The sequence below is a fragment of the Oncorhynchus masou genome, chromosome 18, assembly GCF_036934945.1.
Source record: "Oncorhynchus masou masou isolate Uvic2021 chromosome 18, UVic_Omas_1.1, whole genome shotgun sequence".
NCBI classification, from domain to species: Eukaryota; Metazoa; Chordata; class Actinopteri; order Salmoniformes; family Salmonidae; genus Oncorhynchus; species Oncorhynchus masou.
In genome coordinates, this window is record NC_088229.1 from 59390635 (window position 1) to 59410273 (window position 19639).

The window sequence follows — 19639 nt, forward strand, 5'->3', positions numbered from 1 at the left end:
ACTATAACAGGACTGTAGTTCATGTGTTATCTCCTCTCCTGACCTGGGTACAGCCTCCTCCTCTCCACTATAGCAGGACTATAGTTCATGTGTTATCTCCTCTCCTGACCTGGGTACAGCCTCCTCCTCTCCACTATAACAGGACTGTAGTTCATGTGTTATCTCCTGACCTGGGTACAGCCTCCTCCTCTCCACTATAACAGGACTGTAGTTCATGTGTTATCTCCTGACCTGGGTACAGCCTCCTCCTCTCCACTATAGCAGGACTATAGTTCATGTGTTATCTCCTCTCTGACCTGGGTACAGCCTCCTCCTCTCCACTATAACAGGACTATAGTTCATGTGTTATCTCCTGACCTGGGTACAGCCTCCTCCTCTCCACTATAACAGGACTGTAGTTCATGTGTTATCTCCTGACCTGGGTACAGCCTCCTCCTCTCCACTATAACAGGACTATAGTTCATGTGTTATCTCTTGACCTGGGTACAGCCTCCTCCTCTCCACTATAACAGGGCTATAGTTCATGTGTTATCTCCTCTCCTGACCTGGGTACAGCCTCCTCCTCTCCACTATAACAGGGCTATAGTTCATGTGTTATCTCCTGACCTGGGTACAGCCTCCTCCTCTCCACTATAACAGGACTATAGTTCATGTGTTATCTCCTCTCCTGACCTGGGTACAGCCTCCTCCTCTCCACTATAGCAGGACTATAGTTCATGTGTTATCTCCTCTCCTGACCTGGGTACAGCCTCCTCCTCTCCACTATAACAGGACTATAGTTCATGTGTTATCTCCTCTCCTGACCTGGGTACAGCCTCCTCCTCTCCACTATAACACGACTATAGTTCATGTGTTATCTCCTCTCCTGACCTGGGTACAGCCTCCTCCTCTCCACTATAACAGGACTATAGTTCATGTGTTATCTCCTGACCTGGGTACAGCCTCCTCCTCTCCACTATAACAGGACTATAGTTCATGTGTTATCTCCTCTCCTGACCTGGGTACAGCCTCCTCCTCTCCACTATAACAGGGCTATAGTTCATGTGTTATCTCCTGACCTGGGTACAGCCTCCTCCTCTCCACTATAACAGGACTATAGTTCATGTGTTATCTCCTGACCTGGGTACAGCCTCCTCCTCTCCACTATAACAGGGCTATAGTTCATGTGTTATCTCCTGACCTGGGTACAGCCTCCTCCTCTCCACTATAACAGGACTATAGTTCATGTGTTATCTCCTGACCTGGGTACAGCCTCCTCCTCTCCACTATAACAGGACTATAGTTCATGTGTTATCTCCTGACCTGGGTACAGCCTCCTCCTCTCCACTATAGCAGGACTATAGTTCATGTGTTATCTCCTCTCCTGACCTGGGTACAGCCTCCTCCTCTCCACTATAGCAGGACTATAGTTCATGTGTTATCTCCTCTCCTGACCTGGGTACAGCCACCTCCTCTCCACTATAACAGGACTATAGTTCATGTGTTATCTCCTGACCTGGGTACAGCCTCCTCCTCTCCACTATAACAGGGCTATAGTTCATGTGTTATCTCCTGACCTGGGTACAGCCTCCTCCTCTCCTCTATAACACGACTGTAGTTCATGTGTTATCTCCTGACCTGGGTACAGCCTCCTCCTCTCCACTATAACAGGACTATAGTTCATGTGTTATCTCCTGACCTGGGTACAGCCTCCTCCTCTCCACTATAACAGGACTATAGTTCATGTGTTATCTCCTGACCTGGGTACAGCCTCCTCCTCTCCACTATAACAGGGCTATAGTTCATGTGTTATCTCCTCTCCTGACCTGGGTACAGCCTCCTCCTCTCCTCTATAACAGGACTATAGTTCATGTGTTATCTCCTCTCCTGACCTGGGTACAGCCTCCTCCTCTCCACTATAACAGGACTATAGTTCATGTGTTATCTCCTGACCTGGGTACAGCCTCCTCCTCTCCACTATAACAGGACTGTAGTTCATGTGTTATCTCCTCTCCTGACCTGGGTACAGCCTCCTCCTCTCCTCTATAACACGACTATAGTTCATGTGTTATCTCCTGACCTGGGTACAGCCTCCTCCTCTCCACTATAACAGGACTGTAGTTCATGTGTTATCTCCTGACCTGGGTACAGCCTCCTCCTCTCCACTATAACACGACTATAGTTCATGTGTTATCTCCTGACCTGGGTACAGCCTCCTCCTCTCCACTATAACAGGGCTATAGTTCATGTGTTATCTCCTCTCCTGACCTGGGTACAGCCACCTCCTCTCCACTATAACAGGACTGTAGTTCATGTGTTATCTCCTGACCTGGGTACAGCCTCCTCCTCTCCACTATAACAGGGCTATAGTTCATGTGTTATCTCCTCTCCTGACCTGGGTACAGCCTCCTCCTCTCCACTATAACAGGACTATAGTTCATGTGTTATCTCCTGACCTGGGTACAGCCTCCTCCTCTCCACTATAACAGGACTGTAGTTCATGTGTTATCTCCTGACCTGGGTACAGCCTCCTCCTCTCCACTATAACAGGACTGTAGTTCATGTGTTATCTCCTGACCTGGGTACAGCCTCCTCCTCTCCACTATAACAGGACTGTAGTTCATGTGTTATCTCCTGACCTGGGTACAGCCTCCTCCTCTCCACTATAACAGGACTATAGTTCATGTGTTATCTCCTGACCTGGGTACAGCCTCCTCCTCTCCACTATAACAGGACTATAGTTCATGTGTTATCTCCTGACCTGGGTACAGCCTCCTCCTCTCCACTATAACACGACTATAGTTCATGTGTTATCTCCTGACCTGGGTACAGCCTCCTCCTCTCCACTATAACAGGACTATAGTTCATGTGTTATCTCCTGACCTGGGTACAGCCTCCTCCTCTCCACTATAACAGGACTATAGTTCATGTGTTATCTCCTGACCTGGGTACAGCCTCCTCCTCTCCACTATAACAGGGCTATAGTTCATGTGTTATCTCCTGACCTGGGTACAGCCTCCTCCTCTCCTCTATAACAGGACTATAGTTCATGTGTTATCTCCTCTCCTGACCTGGGTACAGCCTCCTCCTCTCCACTATAACAGGACTATAGTTCATGTGTTATCTCCTGACCTGGGTACAGCCTCCTCCTCTCCACTATAACAGGACTGTAGTTCATGTGTTATCTCCTCTCCTGACCTGGGTACAGCCTCCTCCTCTCCACTATAACAGGGCTATAGTTCATGTGTTATCTCCTGACCTGGGTACAGCCTCCTCCTCTCCACTATAACAGGACTGTAGTTCATGTGTTATCTCCTCTCCTGACCTGGGTACAGCCTCCTCCTCTCCACTATAACACGACTATAGTTCATGTGTTATCTCCTGTCCTGGGTACAGCCTCCTCCTCTCCACTATAACAGGACTATAGTTCATGTGTTATCTCCTGACCTGGGTACAGCCTCCTCCTCTCCACTATAACAGGACTGTAGTTCATGTGTTATCTCCTCTCCTGACCTGGGTACAGCCTCCTCCTCTCCACTATAACAGGACTATAGTTCATGTGTTATCTCCTGACCTGGGTACAGCCTCCTCCTCTCCTCTATAACAGGACTATAGTTCATGTGTTATCTCCTCTCCTGACCTGGGTACAGCCTCCTCCTCTCCACTATAACAGGACTGTAGTTCATGTGTTATCTCCTGACCTGGGTACAGCCTCCTCCTCTCCACTATAACAGGGCTATAGTTCATGTGTTATCTCCTGACCTGGGTACAGCCTCCTCCTCTACACTATAACAGGGCTATAGTTCATGTGTTATCTCCTCTCCTGACCTGGGTACAGCCTCCTCCTCTCCACTATAACAGGACTATAGTTCATGTGTTATCTCCTGACCTGGGTACAGCCTCCTCCTCTCCTCTATAACAGGACTATAGTTCATGTGTTATCTCCTCTCCTGACCTGGGTACAGCCTCCTCCTCTCCTCTATAACAGGACTATAGTTCATGTGTTATCTCCTCTCCTGACCTGGGTACAGCCTCCTCCTCTCCACTATAACAGGACTGTAGTTCATGTGTTATCTCCTCTCCTGACCTGGGTACAGCCTCCTCCTCTCCACTATAACAGGACTATAGTTCATGTGTTATCTCCTGACCTGGGTACAGCCTCCTCCTCTCCACTATAACAGGACTATAGTTCATGTGTTATCTCCTCTCCTGACCTGGGTACAGCCTCCTCCTCTCCACTATAACAGGACTATAGTTCATGTGTTATCTCCTGACCTGGGTACAGCCTCCTCCTCTCCACTATAACAGGACTATAGTTCATGTGTTATCTCCTCTCCTGACCTGGGTACAGCCTCCTCCTCTCCACTATAACAGGGCTATAGTTCATGTGTTATCTCCTCTCCTGACCTGGGTACAGCCACCTCCTCTCCACTATAACAGGACTATAGTTCATGTGTTATCTCCTGACCTGGGTACAGCCACCTCCTCTCCACTATAACAGGACTATAGTTCATGTGTTATCTCCTGACCTGGGTACAGCCTCCTCCTCTCCACTATAACAGGACTATAGTTCATGTGTTATCTCCTCTCCTGACCTGGGTACAGCCTCCTCCTCTCCACTATAACAGGACTGTAGTTCATGTGTTATCTCCTCTCCTGACCTGGGTACAGCCTCCTCCTCTCCACTATAACAGGACTATAGTTCATGTGTTATCTCCTGACCTGGGTACAGCCACCTCCTCTCCACTATAACAGGACTATAGTTCATGTGTTATCTCCTGACCTGGGTACAGCCACCTCCTCTCCACTATAACAGGACTATAGTTCATGTGTTATCTCCTGACCTGGGTACAGCCTCCTCCTCTCCACTATAACAGGACTATAGTTCATGTGTTATCTCCTCTCCTGACCTGGGTACAGCCTCCTCCTCTCCACTATAACTGGACTATAGTTCATGTGTTATCTCCTGACCTGGGTACAGCCTCCTCCTCTCCACTATAACAGGACTGTAGTTCATGTGTTATCTCCTGACCTGGGTACAGCCTCCTCCTCTCCACTATAACAGGACTATAGTTCATGTGTTATCTCCTCTCCTGACCTGGGTACAGCCTCCTCCTCTCCACTATAACAGGACTATAGTTCATGTGTTATCTCCTGACCTGGGTACAGCCTCCTCCTCTCCACTATAACAGGACTATAGTTCATGTGTTATCTCCTGACCTGGGTACAGCCTCCTCCTCTCCACTATAACAGGACTGTAGTTCATGTGTTATCTCCTCTCCTGACCTGGGTACAGCCTCCTCCTCTCCACTATAACAGGACTATAGTTCATGTGTTATCTCCTCTCCTGACCTGGGTACAGCCTCCTCCTCTCCACTATAACAGGACTATAGTTCATGTGTTATCTCCTGACCTGGGTACAGCCTCCTCCTCTCCACTATAACAGGACTATAGTTCATGTGTTATCTCCTCTCCTGACCTGGGTACAGCCTCCTCCTCTCCACTATAACAGGGCTATAGTTCATGTGTTATCTCCTGACCTGGGTACAGCCTCCTCCTCTCCACTATAACAGGGCTATAGTTCATGTGTTATCTCCTGACCTGGGTACAGCCTCCTCCTCTCCACTATAACAGGACTATAGTTCATGTGTTATCTCCTGACCTGGGTACAGCCTCCTCCTCTCCACTATAACAGGACTATAGTTCATGTGTTATCTCCTGACCTGGGTACAGCCTCCTCCTCTCCACTATAACTGGACTGTAGTTCATGTGTTATCTCCTCTCCTGACCTGGGTACAGCCTCCTCCTCTCCACTATAACAGGGCTATATTTCATGTGTTATCTCCTCTCCTGACCTGGGTACAGCCTCCTCCTCTCCACTATAACAGGACTATAGTTCATGTGTTATCTCCTCTCCTGACCTGGGTACAGCCTCCTCCTCTCCACTATAACAGGACTATAGTTCATGTGTTATCTCCTCTCCTGACCTGGGTACAGCCTCCTCCTCTCCACTATAACAGGACTGTAGTTCATGTGTTATCTCCTGACCTGGGTACAGCCTCCTCCTCTCCACTATAACAGGACTATAGTTCATGTGTTATCTCCTGACCTGGGTACAGCCTCCTCCTCTCCACTATCACAGTACTATAGTTCATGTGTTATCTCCTGACCTGGGTACAGCCTCCTCCTCTCCACTATAACAGGACTATAGTTCATGTGTTATCTCCTCTCCTGACCTGGGTACAGCCTCCTCCTCTCCACTATAACACGACTATAGTTCATGTGTTATCTCCTCTCCTGACCTGGGTACAGCCTCCTCCTCTCCACTATAACAGGGCTATAGTTCATGTGTTATCTCCTGACCTGGGTACAGCCTCCTCCTCTCCACTATAACAGGACTGTAGTTCATGTGTTATCTCCTGACCTGGGTACAGCCTCCTCCTCTCCACTATAACAGGACTATAGTTCATGTGTTATCTCCTCTCCTGACCTGGGTACAGCCTCCTCCTCTCCACTATAACAGGACTGTAGTTCATGTGTTATCTCCTGACCTGGGTACAGCCTCCTCCTCTCCTCCTCTCGATGTTTTAATGTTGATGGGACGATGTTGATGGGAAGATGTTTCAATGTTGATGGGACGATGTTTTAATGTTGATGGGACGATGTTTTAATGTTGATGGGACGATGTTTTAATGTGGATGGGACGATGTTTTAATGTTGATGGGACGATGTTTTAATGTTGATGGGTCGATGTTTTAATGTTGATGGGACGATGTTTTAATGTTGATGGGACGATGTTTTAATGTTGATGGGACGATGTTTTAATGTTGATGGGACAATGTTTTAATGTTGATGGGACGATGTTTTCATGTTGATGGGACGATTTTTTAATGTTGATGGGACGATGTTTTAATGTTGATGGGACGATGTTTTAATGTTGATGGGACGATGTTTTAATGTTGATGGGATGATGTTTTCATGTTGATGGGACGATTTTTTAATGTTGATGGGACGATGTTTTAATGTTGATGGGACAATGTTTTAATGTTGATGGGACGATGTTTTAATGTTGATGGGACGATGTTTTCATGTTGATGGGACGATGTTTTCATGTTGATGGGATGATGTTTTAATGTTGATGGGACGATGTTTTAATGTTGATGGGACGATGTTTTAATGTTGATGGGACAATGTTTTCATGTTGATGGGACGATGTTTTAATGTTGATGGGACGATGTTTTCATGTTGATGGGACGATGCACTATATAGGGAATAGGGGCTCTGGTCTAAAGTAGTGCACTATATAGGGAATAGGGCTCTGGTCTAAAGTAGTGCACTATATAGGGAATAGGGCTCTGGTCTAAAGTAGTGCACTATATAGGGAATAGGGCTCTGGTCTAAAGTAGTGCACTATATGAAATAGGATGCAATTTTTGGGTGGGAAACAACCAATGTGATGTGCTGACTGCTGGATGAGTTGGGTACATTGAGGCTGAAGGACAGCCTGCCCATCCCTGATTAGGTGCGGTGTACTGTAGATCATGTAGTCTGTCTCTCTGTCTGTAGGATAGGTATTTTATGCTTGATGCAAACCTGAGGTTTAAATGTAGTTAATCAAGCAATGTCATCTTACTCAGTCTTTTCTCACTAGACGAATGTGTTCAGTGGTTTTTAACTGTTAAAATGCATCTTTCACAGCCATTGTTCTTGTAATAAAACTGCAGCTTATTTTCCCTCCTCAAACTAAAAGACATGCTTGTGAATATTTCCTGACAAATCTTTCGCAGACTAGCGGCAATGCCATAGAAATATAATCTTTAGAAAGGGCTTAGAACCTCTACATCTGGCAGTTTGACTGCTAAACTAGTGGGGTACATGTGCTCCTATGGGTACACTCCTACTGGCTGCCAGTCCACCCATTATGACGTCACTGACGTGAATGGGGAAACCCCTTCTATAGATTCTATTTCTACGCTAGAACCTGGTTAGTTAACGACTCAGAGCAGAGCTTGTTCTCCACTCCCACTGAATCGAGAATTAGCATGTCCCTAACCATGAATAAACATGACTTATTACAAAAACCAGCGCACGTTGTTCTTTGATTTCATCTGATTTTACTTAACAAACTCAAGATAGTTTCCTGGTTTGTACAGGAAGGCGACCACGACGCAGAGATGTTTCCTGGTTCCATACATGACAGATAATAGATGACTCACCCCCAACCAACAAAAGACAGCTACAGTAGCTACATACAGTAAACCACCTTCTGAAGCTTAACAGGCATGTCAACAAGTCACATACCCTCACAATACAGCTAATATCATGTCAAAGTATGGTACGATACCACGACTACAAAGAGTTATGACTCTGACTCTGTTATTATATAGACATGATACTACTACTGACTGTTATTATATAGACATGATACTACTACTGACTGTTATTATATAGACATGATACTACTACTGACTCTGTTATTATATAGACATGATACTACTACTGACTGTTATTATATAGACATGATACTACTACTGACTGTTATTATATAGACATGATACTACTACTGACTCTGTTATTATATAGACATGATACTACTACTGACTGTTATTATATAGACATGATACTACTACTGACTGTTATTATATAGACATGATACTACTACTGACTCTGTTATTATATAGACATGATACTACTACTGACTCTGTTATTATATAGACATGATACTACTACTGACTGTTATTATATAGACATGATACTACTACTGACTGTTATTATATAGACATGATACTACTACTGACTCTGTTATTATATAGACATGATACTACTACTGACTCTGTTATTATATAGACATGATACTACTACTGACTCTGTTATTATATAGACATGATACTACTACTGACTGTTATTATATAGACATGATACTACTACTGACTGTTATTATATAGACATGATACTACTACTGACTGTTATTATATAGACATGATACTACTACTGACTGTTATTATATAGACATGATACTACTACTGACTGTTATTATATAGACATGATACTACTACTGACTGTTATTATATAGACATGATACTACTACTGACTCTGTTATTATATAGACATGATACTACTACTGACTGTTATTATATAGACATGATACTACTACTGACTGTTATTATATAGACATGACATGATACTACTACTGACTGTTATTATATAGACATGATACTACTACTGACTGTTATTATATAGACATGATACTACTACTGACTCTGTTATTATATAGACATGATACTACTACTGACTCTGTTATTATATAGACATGATACTACTACTGACTCTGTTATTATATAGACATGATACTACTACTGACTGTTATTATATAGACATGATACTACTACTGACTGTTATTATATAGACATGATACTACTACTGACTGTTATTATATAGACATGATACTACTACTGACTGTTATTATATAGACATGATACTACTACTGACTCTGTTATTATATAGACATGATACTACTACTGACTGTTATTATATAGACATGATACTACTACTGACTGTTATTATATAGACATGATACTACTACTGACTGTTATTATATAGACATGATACTACTACTGACTGTTATTATATAGACATGATACTACTACTGACTGTTATTATATAGACATGATACTACTACTGACTGTTATTATATAGACATGATACTACTACTGACTGTTATTATATAGACATGATACTACTACTGACTCTGTTATTATATAGACATGATACTACTACTGACTGTTATTATATAGACATGATACTACTACTGACTGTTATTATATAGACATGATACTACTACTGACTCTGTTATTATATAGACATGATACTACTACTGACTCTGTTATTATATAGACATGATACTACTACTGACTGTTATTATATAGACATGATACTACTACTGACTGTTATTATATAGACATGATACTACTACTGACTGTTATTATATAGACATGATACTACTACTGACTGTTATTATATAGACATGATACTACTACTGACTGTTATTATATAGACATGATACTACTACTGACTCTGTTATTATATAGACATGATACTACTACTGACTCTGTTATTATATAGACATGATACTACTACTGACTGTTATTATATAGACATGATACTACTACTGACTGTTATTATATAGACATGATACTACTACTGACTGTTATTATATAGACATGATACTACTACTGACTGTTATTATATAGACATGATACTACTACTGACTGTTATTATATAGACATGATACTACTACTGACTGTTATTATATAGACATGATACTACTACTGACTGTTATTATATAGACATGATACTACTACTGACTGTTATTATATAGACATGATACTACTACTGACTCTGTTATTATATAGACATGATACTACTACTGACTCTGTTATTATATAGACATGATACTACCACTGACTCTGTTATTATATAGACATGATACTACTACTGACTCTGTTATTATATAGACATGATACTACCACTGACTCTGTTATTATATAGACATGATACTACTACTGACTCTGTTATTATATAGACATGATACTACTACTGACTCTGTTATTATATAGACATGATACTACTACTGACTGTTATTATATAGACATGATACTACTACTGACTCTGTTATTATATAGACATGATACTACTACTGACTGTTATTATATAGACATGATACTACTACTGACTGTTATTATATAGACATGATACTACTACTGACTCTGTTATTATATAGACATGATACTACTACTGACTCTGTTATTATATAGACATGATACTACTACTGACTGTTATTATATAGACATGATACTACTACTGACTGTTATTATATAGACATGATACTACTACTGACTCTGTTATTATATAGACATGATACTACTACTGACTGTTATTATATAGACATGATACTACTACTGACTGTTATTATATAGACATGATACTACTACTGACTGTTATTATATAGACATGATACTACTACTGACTCTGTTATTATATAGACATGATACTACTACTGACTCTGTTATTATATAGACATGATACTACTACTGACTCTGTTATTATATAGACATGATACTACTACTGACTCTGTTATTATATAGACATGATACTACTACTGACTGTTATTATATAGACATGATACTACTACTGACTCTGTAATAATATAGACATGATACTACTACTGACTCTGTTATTATATAGACATGATACTACTACTGACTGTTATTATATAGACATGATACTACTACTGACTGTTATTATATAAACATGATACTACTACTGACTCTGTAATAATATAGACATGATACTACTACTGACTCTGTTATTATATAGACATGATACTACTACTGACTGTTATTATATAGACATGATACTACTACTGACTCTGTTATTATATAGACATGATACTACTACTGACTGTTATTATATAGACATGATACTACTACTGACTGTTATTATATAAACATGATACTACTACTGACTCTGTAATAATATAGACATGATACTACTACTGACTCTGTTATTATATAGACATGATACTACTACTGACTGTTATTATATAGACATGATACTACTACTGACTCTGTAATAATATAGACATGATACTACTACTGACTGTTATTATATAGACATGATACTACTACTGACTGTTATTATATAGACATGATACTACTACTGAATGTTATTATATAGACATGATACTACTACTGACTCTGTTATTATATAGACATGATACTACTACTGACTGTTATTATATAGACATGATACTACTACTGACTCTGTTATTATATAGACATGATGCTACTACTGACTCTGTTATTATATAGACATGATACTACTACTGACTCTGTTATTATATAGACATGATACTACTACTGACTGTTATTATATAGACATGATACTACTACTGACTCTGTTATTATATAGGTCTACCACTTGAATCCATTGTTGCAATTACAGATGATGAGTTATGAGGATTGCTTGGGGTAGGAAATGTGATTCTGAAACAAGACTATTTCCCGGGACATGTTGTGACAGGCCCTTGGTCATTTGATTATTGCAGGGTGATCTAGTTAGACAGGTATAACGAAACAGGTGTGTTTCCTCCCTTTATTCAGTTGCACACATTTCCGTAAGTTATTGTTGTTATGATGGGAACCACCATGCCTCTAATCTACCATAATGTCTCTATTATTCTAACAATATACTGTTGTGAATACTAGGAGGAGCTTAGCAAAGTTGATATGGGATGCTGCTTGCCATGTGTTCTATGGGGGAGAGACCATGTGTTCTATAGGGGAAGAGACCATGTGTTCTATGGGGGAAGAGACCATGTCTTCTATAGGAGAAGAGACCATGTGTTCTATGGGGAGAGACCATGTATTCTATAGGGGAAGAGACCATGTGTTCTATAGGGAAGAGACCATGTGTTCTACAGGGGAAGAGACCATGTGTTCTATGGGGAGAGACCATGTGTTCTATAGGGGAAGAGACCATGTGTTCTATGGGGGAAGAGACCATGTCTTCTATAGGAGAAGAGACCATGTGTTCTATGGGGGAGAGACCATGTATTCTATAGGGGAAGAGACCATGTGTTCTATAGGGAAGAGACCATGTGTTCTACAGGGAAGAGACCATGTGTTCTATAGGGAAGAGACCATGTGTTCTATAGGGGAAGAGACCATGTGTTCTATAGGAGAAGAGACCATGTGTTCTATAGGAGAAGAGACCATGTGTTCTATTGGGGAAGATACCATGTGTTCTATAGGGGAAGAGACCATGTGTTCTATAGGGGAAGAGACCATGTGTTCTATAGGGGAAGAGACCATGTGTTCTATAGGGGAAGAGACCATGTGTTCTATAGGGGAAGAGGCCATGTGTTCTATAGGGGAAGAGACCATGTGTTCTATAGGGGAAGAGACCATGTGTTCTATAGGAGAAGAGACCATGTGTTCTATAGGGGAAGAGACCATGTGTTCTATAGGGGAAGAGACCATGTGTTCTATAGGGGAAGAGACCATGTGTTCTATGGGGGAAGAGACTATGTATTCTATAGGAGAAGAGACCATGCAGAATTCCCGAGTTCTACTCCCGAGTCTTTAGAATCCATCGACCTGACCCGAGTTCCCGAGTGTTACCATGACCTCAAACTGGTGTTTAGCAAACAGAGGGCCACCATGCTACCACCCCATAGACCTTACGATTGCCCCATCGACCTGTTTCCGGGGACTTGCCCCCCCAGGGGTCGGATCTTTTCCCTATCTCCACCCGAACGAGCTGCTATGGATACCTACATCAAGGACGTTCTGGAAGCAGGCCTCATGCGTCCATCCACCTCCCCGGCGGGAGCAGGGTTTTTCTTTGTGGCCAAGAAAGACGGTGGATTACGTCCTTGCATCGACTACCGGGGACTCAATGCCATAACCGTCCGTAACCGTTACCCGCTACCCCTTATGGCCACAGCCTTCGAGCTGCTCCAGGAAGCAGTTGTTTTCACTAAGCTTGACCTGCGGAACGCATACCATCTTGTGCGGATCAGACCTGGTGACGAGTGGAAGACCGCTTTCAACACGCCTACTGGTCACTATGAATACTTGGTGATGCCCTTCGGCCTGACCAACGCCCCAGCGGTGTTCCAAGCGCTCATAAACGATGTGCTTAGGGATATGCTTAACATATTTGTGTTCGTTTACTTGGATGACATCCTCATCTTTTCGAGCTCCCTTCAAGAACACACTAAGCATGTCAGACAAGTACTCAAACGCCTCCTGGACAGCCATCTGTACGTTAAGCCGGAAAAATGTGAATTCCATTCATCCCGAGTACAATTCCTGGGATTTGTAGTGGAACCCGGTCGAGTCCAAATGGACCCCAGGAAGGTAGGGGCGGTAGCGGATTGGCCCACCCCCAAATCCGTTAAGGAAGTTCAGCGTTTCCTGGGCTTCACAAACTTTTACCGCAAGTTCATCAAGAACTTCAGCTTGGTGGCAGCCCCTCTCTCAGCTTTAACCAAGGGTGGCAATGCAAGGTTTTTGTGGGGAAGAGAAGCTGAGACGGCCTTCCAAGGACTCAAGCAGCGCGTTCTCTCTGCTCCCATCCTGATACTACCGACTACGGATGAACCATTTGTGGTGGAGGTAGACGCATCAGAGGTTGGTGTTGGAGCTGTCCTGTCTCAAAGGGGTGAAGACAAGAAGCTTCATCCGTGCGCTTTCTTCTCACACCGGCTTACCCCGACTGAGAGGAACTACGATGTGGGGGATCGTGAACTCCTAGCGGTTAAGATGGCATTGAAGGAATGGAGACACTGGCTCGAGGGGGGCTTCTCACCCGTTTCAAGTGCTTACGGACCACAAAAATCTGGAGTATATCCAGCAGGCGAAGCGGTTGAACTCTAGACAAGCTAGATGGTCTCTTTTCTTCAATCGATTCCAGTTTATCCTCACCTATCGGCCCGGGTCGAAGAATCTCAAACCGGATGCCCTGTCCCGAGTCTACGCTCCTGCCATTCGAGATGACACGGACATGCCTGTCCTTCCTGCTGCTAAGATTGTGGCTCCGATCTCGTGGCAAGTTGAGGATACCGTGAGACGTGCTCAAGCTAGCGAACCGGACCCGAAAGGAGGTCCTGCCAATCGGTTGTTTGTCCCCAAGGCAGTGAGGACTCAGGTCCTTCTGTGGGGGCACTCCTCTCGCCTCACCTGTCATCCGGGCGTAGGTCGCACCTTGGAGTTCATCCAGCGTAAGTTCTGGTGGCCTACCATAAGAGAAGATGTTGCCACTTTCGTCAATGCCTGTCCCGTGTGCTGCCAGGGCAAATCTTCTCACCTCAGCCCTCAAGGACTCCTTCACCCTTTACCTGTTCCCCACAGACCCTGGTCCCATATCTCATTGGACTTTATTACTGGACTTCCTCCATCCCATGGCAATACTACTATCCTAGTCATAATCGACAGGTTTTCAAAGGCGGCCAGGTTCGTCCCTCTGACTAAGTTACCTTCTGCCAAGGAAACGGCTGAGTTGGTAATTAATCATGTGTTCCGAGTCTTCGGCATTCCTCAAGATATGGTTTCTGACAGAGGTCCCCAGTTCGCCTCAAGGTTTTGGAAGGCCTTCTGCCAACTCATGGGGGCTTCTGCCAGTCTATCTTCAGGGTACCATCCGGAGTCCAACGGCCAAACAGAGAGGATGAATCAAGAGCTGGAAACCACCCTCCGATGTATGACTCGTGACAACCCGTCCACATGGTCATCCTTTATTGTTTGGGCCGAATACGCGCACAACACCTTGCGCTCCTCCTCCACTGGTATGTCCCCGCACGAGTGTCAGTTTGGCTATGCTCCTCCATTGTTCCTGGACCAGGAGGCAGAAGTCAGAGTGCCTTCAGCCTTGAAGTTCGTCAGACGCTGTCGGCTTATGTGGAGGAAGACCCGTCTTAATCTTATGCGTTCATCACAGAGGTACCAACAACAAGCCAACAGACGTCGCCGTCCCGGGCCTACCCTGCGCCCCGGCCAGAGTCTGGCTCTCCACAAGAGACTTACTTCTACGGGTGGAGTCTCGCAAGCTGTCCCAAAAATACATCGGTCCCTTCAAGGTTGCCAGGAGAGTTAACCCAGTTTCTTATCGCCTACACTTACCCAGATCCCTTAAGATTAATCCCACATTTCACATTTCATTGTTAAAACCTGTTGTTTTTTCTCCCCTTGTCCCGGCAGACAGACCTCCCCTCCGCCTCGTGTCATTGGAGGCCAGCCGGGCTTATACCGTCCATCGGATACTGGATTCCCGCCGGGTGCAGCGGTCCTGGCAGTATCTGGTGGACTGGGAAGGCTACGGTCCCGAGGAGCGCTCCTGGGTTCCTGCCAAAGACATCCTGGACCCTGACCTCATTCGTCAGTTCAGGGCCCTCCACCCTGAGAGAGCTGGTAGGAACGTCAGGAGCCGTTCCTAGGGGGATTCTGTCAGGATTTGGCCAGGGTTGTTCCGGGTTTTGGTCACTAGATGCCCCCCTTGTGCTTTTTGACCTTATGTTTTTTCCCTTGTTCCCCATTATTATTTGCACCTGTGCCTCGTTTCCCCTGATTGTATTTAAACCCTTAGTTTCCCTCAGTTCTGTGCTCTGTGTTTGTATGTTAGCACCCAGCCCTAGTGTTCTGTGTATTCTTGTCGATTCCGGTGGATGCTCTTGTGGAGTTCTGTTTTTGAGGATCTCTTAAGGCTTTTTTTGTGCTATTCCTACCATCTTTTGGATTTACTATTTTTGTATTGAAGGACTTCTCCTTTTTACTTTATTAAATACACCGTCTTAAGTACTGCTGTGTCTGCCTCATCTTCTGGGTTCTGCTGACTATTCGTGGCTCAGTTGGTTAAGTGACTGTTTCTCACTCCGGAGACCCAGGTTCGTAACCGGGTCCTGACAATGAGTAGGTGTGTCAACTTTTGACTGGTACTGTATTTTATTTTCTTCTCTGGCACTCATTTCACCGTGATCTTTCCTCTCTCTTCTCCTGGTTTGTCATCCCTTTATTTTGTCTTTCCTTCCCTGAATGAATATTATTTTGTCAATTGCTACGTCTTTGGGTAAAAACAGATGGTAGACATCCTCAGCATATCTCTAAAAACACAAATACATAATCAACCATTTTAATCTGTCTTAGGTGTCACATGAAGCCATCACCTTCTCTTGGTCCTTATGTTCCTGTCCCTCCTCAGACATAGTCTCATCTGGTTTGACATCATCATTCTCTGGTCCTGAGGTTGGCTCTACAGCAGGTTCACTAGTTTCAGGTTTATCAGGTTCATCAGTCACCTGTTGAAAATGTTTTTGGTAGAAAAATGACTGGGTTCAGTTCACTGAATGTACTTATTCTCTCTCGTCTTCTGGTGTTGTTCGACAATAGTGTGACTGTCTGGCTAAAAATGTCCTCACTGCATCTCAAAAGGAAGATATTTTTTCGGGTTGATTATTCAGCTTTCCTGATTCTTTTATTCTTGCTCCTACCATCTTTTCATTCATTCAGTCCTGAAAACAACATTGACTGTCTCCCAAGACACAATGACTTGTCTTCTTTTCAGTAATCTATGACCTTTACTGTGCACTTGTCCAATGTATCCCTTCTGTCTTGTCTAGACATTCCTCCCTCTCTTGTCTGGCACACATTTATCCATGTTCTTTTCTATCTCTTTTTCTAGTTTGTTATTTCTCATGTCCCTCGTTTCAGTCTGTGTTTGGTATGAGCCATCACCTTATTTTGGTCTTGATGAAGAGGTTTGTGTTTGTCTTGTGGATCCTCAGTTTGTCCGCCCTCATCATTCTCTGGTGCTGAGGTTGACTCGACCTCTATTTGTGTACATTCATCAGGTTCACTAGTTTCAGGTTGATCAGTCACCTGGTGACCAGTTTGTGAGACAAAACAATATTAGAATCATTGCAGCCATTCATCCACATCTGTAGATTTCTAGTCCTCCTGCTCTCAGCTCTAGCCTGCACGTCTAGCCTTTCTGAATCAAATGTTTTGACCTCAGGGAGAGGGCAAGCCATGCAAAGAATGTGCTGAAGCAGTCATCATCAGCCAATGGACAGAACCAGAAAAGCCCTCGGATGATACAGAGGTGCGAAAGAAATGGTGACCTAGAGAGGATAGTATAGCAGCCACCAAAGGCACACAGATTTTAGCAGAGTATTTTTGAGCTCTGGGACAGATGTCACCTCCTGTTTGGTGTTATCTTTGTCTTGAACTTCTTCAGTGACCTGCTCATTTTCAGAGTTGGAGGTGGTGGATACTTCTGATTTCAACGGCTCATTCTCCATGACTGACACCTGGTGATATGACCCTGGTGGTCTGACTCTGACCAGACCTTGTAGGGTCCTCTTGAAATATCTGATGATGTGTTGATGAGATTAAACCTTGGACGATAGAATTCTCAACTCTCTCTCCAGCGGCTGTTCCTAATCTATATCTCAAAATGCAGTTGAAGCTCTCTTGTGAACATCTAGTCAAAACATGGACATTCTAAACAGATATTACTAATTTGGTTTGTTTTCTTACCATTTTGAGATTATACTGGGCTTATTATGCTAAATCTAATTTAAGACTACCAACATTTATAAGACATCACAGATTCCCTGATATTAAGCATACACAAAAACATACAATCTATCAAATTGTTTTGAAAACAACACATGAAAACGTTATATCTGAGGAACTGAGGGAGCCTTAAAATTCTACAAAAACCATACCCCATCATCGCCCTCCTCCACTGCAGCAAGCGTTGGAGGGTTTAATTTCTTGGGCCTTTCTGAAACTGGAGCTGGCGGAGGCGTCGCAGGTATTTCCCCAACTTCCTGAAAAGATAACAACACAATTTCAACCCTCATGGGCTTTAAATCGTACACACAAACAGGGCTGGTCCTCGCCGTGTTGCCACCCTAGGCGAGACCCAAAAATGGCGCCCTCTGCAAAACTAGAATAATCCCAGTAAGCAAAATTACATTGAAAAGACGTCTAAAATACGGATTTTCCAGACATTGAAAATAGGCTCAATTTAGGTTCTGAATAACAGGTAAATGTATTTTCCGTATGTTTAAAATACATATTTCCCAGGATGTTGAAAAGGCATATTTTCTGGATGTTGAAAAATACGTATTTTCCAGACATTGAAATATGGTTCATTTTTGGTTCTGAATGAAAGTTGAAAATATTTATTTTACAGATGTTGAAAATACGTATTTTCCAGACGTTGAAAATATGTATTTTCCAGATGTTGCAAAAAAAAAAATCTGAATGAAAGTTGAAAATAAGTAATTTATAAACTATGTTTGAGCCAAATCAAGGCTGGTTCAGACCGCACCAAATAGTAGTCCTGGTTCCTGTGACTAAAGAATTTGGATATTTAATCTCTGAAAATCAGCTACCCAACTCTATCAGGAGTTATCGTGAGCCTATTTGCAATGTGTTTACACAGTGGCAAATGCAGAAGTATTTATTTTTCCCTATGATCAGCTTTTCAAAAATGTACAGATACAAACTTGAAACCACTGATCATGACAATGGGGTGAAACTCCTGGACAACAGTTGTGATTGTCCATGACATATTGTCCATTTAACTTTGACCTGTCCTGATTTTAGGATATGTTGTTTGTTAACATGACAGCAAATTTTTTATTTGATTTATTGTCATTTAGGTTAGGCTATTTGATCGGAGAAACCTACATGATGTAAAAAGTGTCATTCTCATTACATTGTCATACATTTTATCTCCAGCCTGTGGGCGCTGCTTATCAGGGCAGCATCAGCACTCACCTAAAAAGCCCATATGCCACTGGTTTCGAGAAATTGTCATTGTCTTTGGGCAGAATTGTGTGAGGTTTTATGTGGAGGTGCGTCTTGGTCAGTTTAGCTCAGAAAATGCCGCCCTCGTCAATCTGCCGCCTAATCCTGCCTAATGAACTGGCCGGCTGTGCACACACACACACACATACTTTTGTTTCTTTGGGATCTTCTGGGACTTCCCCTGTGATTTTATATTCTTCCTCCTTCATCTTCCTCATGTGCACTGCCTCATCTATGGCTTCCTGCTGCTCCTGCTCCAGTTGCTGCTGGAGGGCCTTTTT

General features: G+C 43.1%; 1 protein-coding gene across 1 annotated transcript in view; it reads right to left on the minus strand.

Moving 5' to 3' along the window:
• Positions 1-19639, minus strand: part of dydc2 (DPY30 domain containing 2) — a 60699-nt gene that overhangs the window by 40230 nt on the left and 830 nt on the right. Inside the window, exons 4-7 of the mRNA XM_064923976.1 lie at positions 19508-19639; positions 18266-18370; positions 17271-17414; positions 16703-16834 (exon numbers count right to left, since the gene is read on the minus strand). Of these exons, the coding sequence (XP_064780048.1) occupies positions 16703-16834; positions 17271-17414; positions 18266-18370; positions 19508-19639 (513 nt within the window). The remainder of the gene's footprint in view (positions 1-16702; positions 16835-17270; positions 17415-18265; positions 18371-19507) is intronic.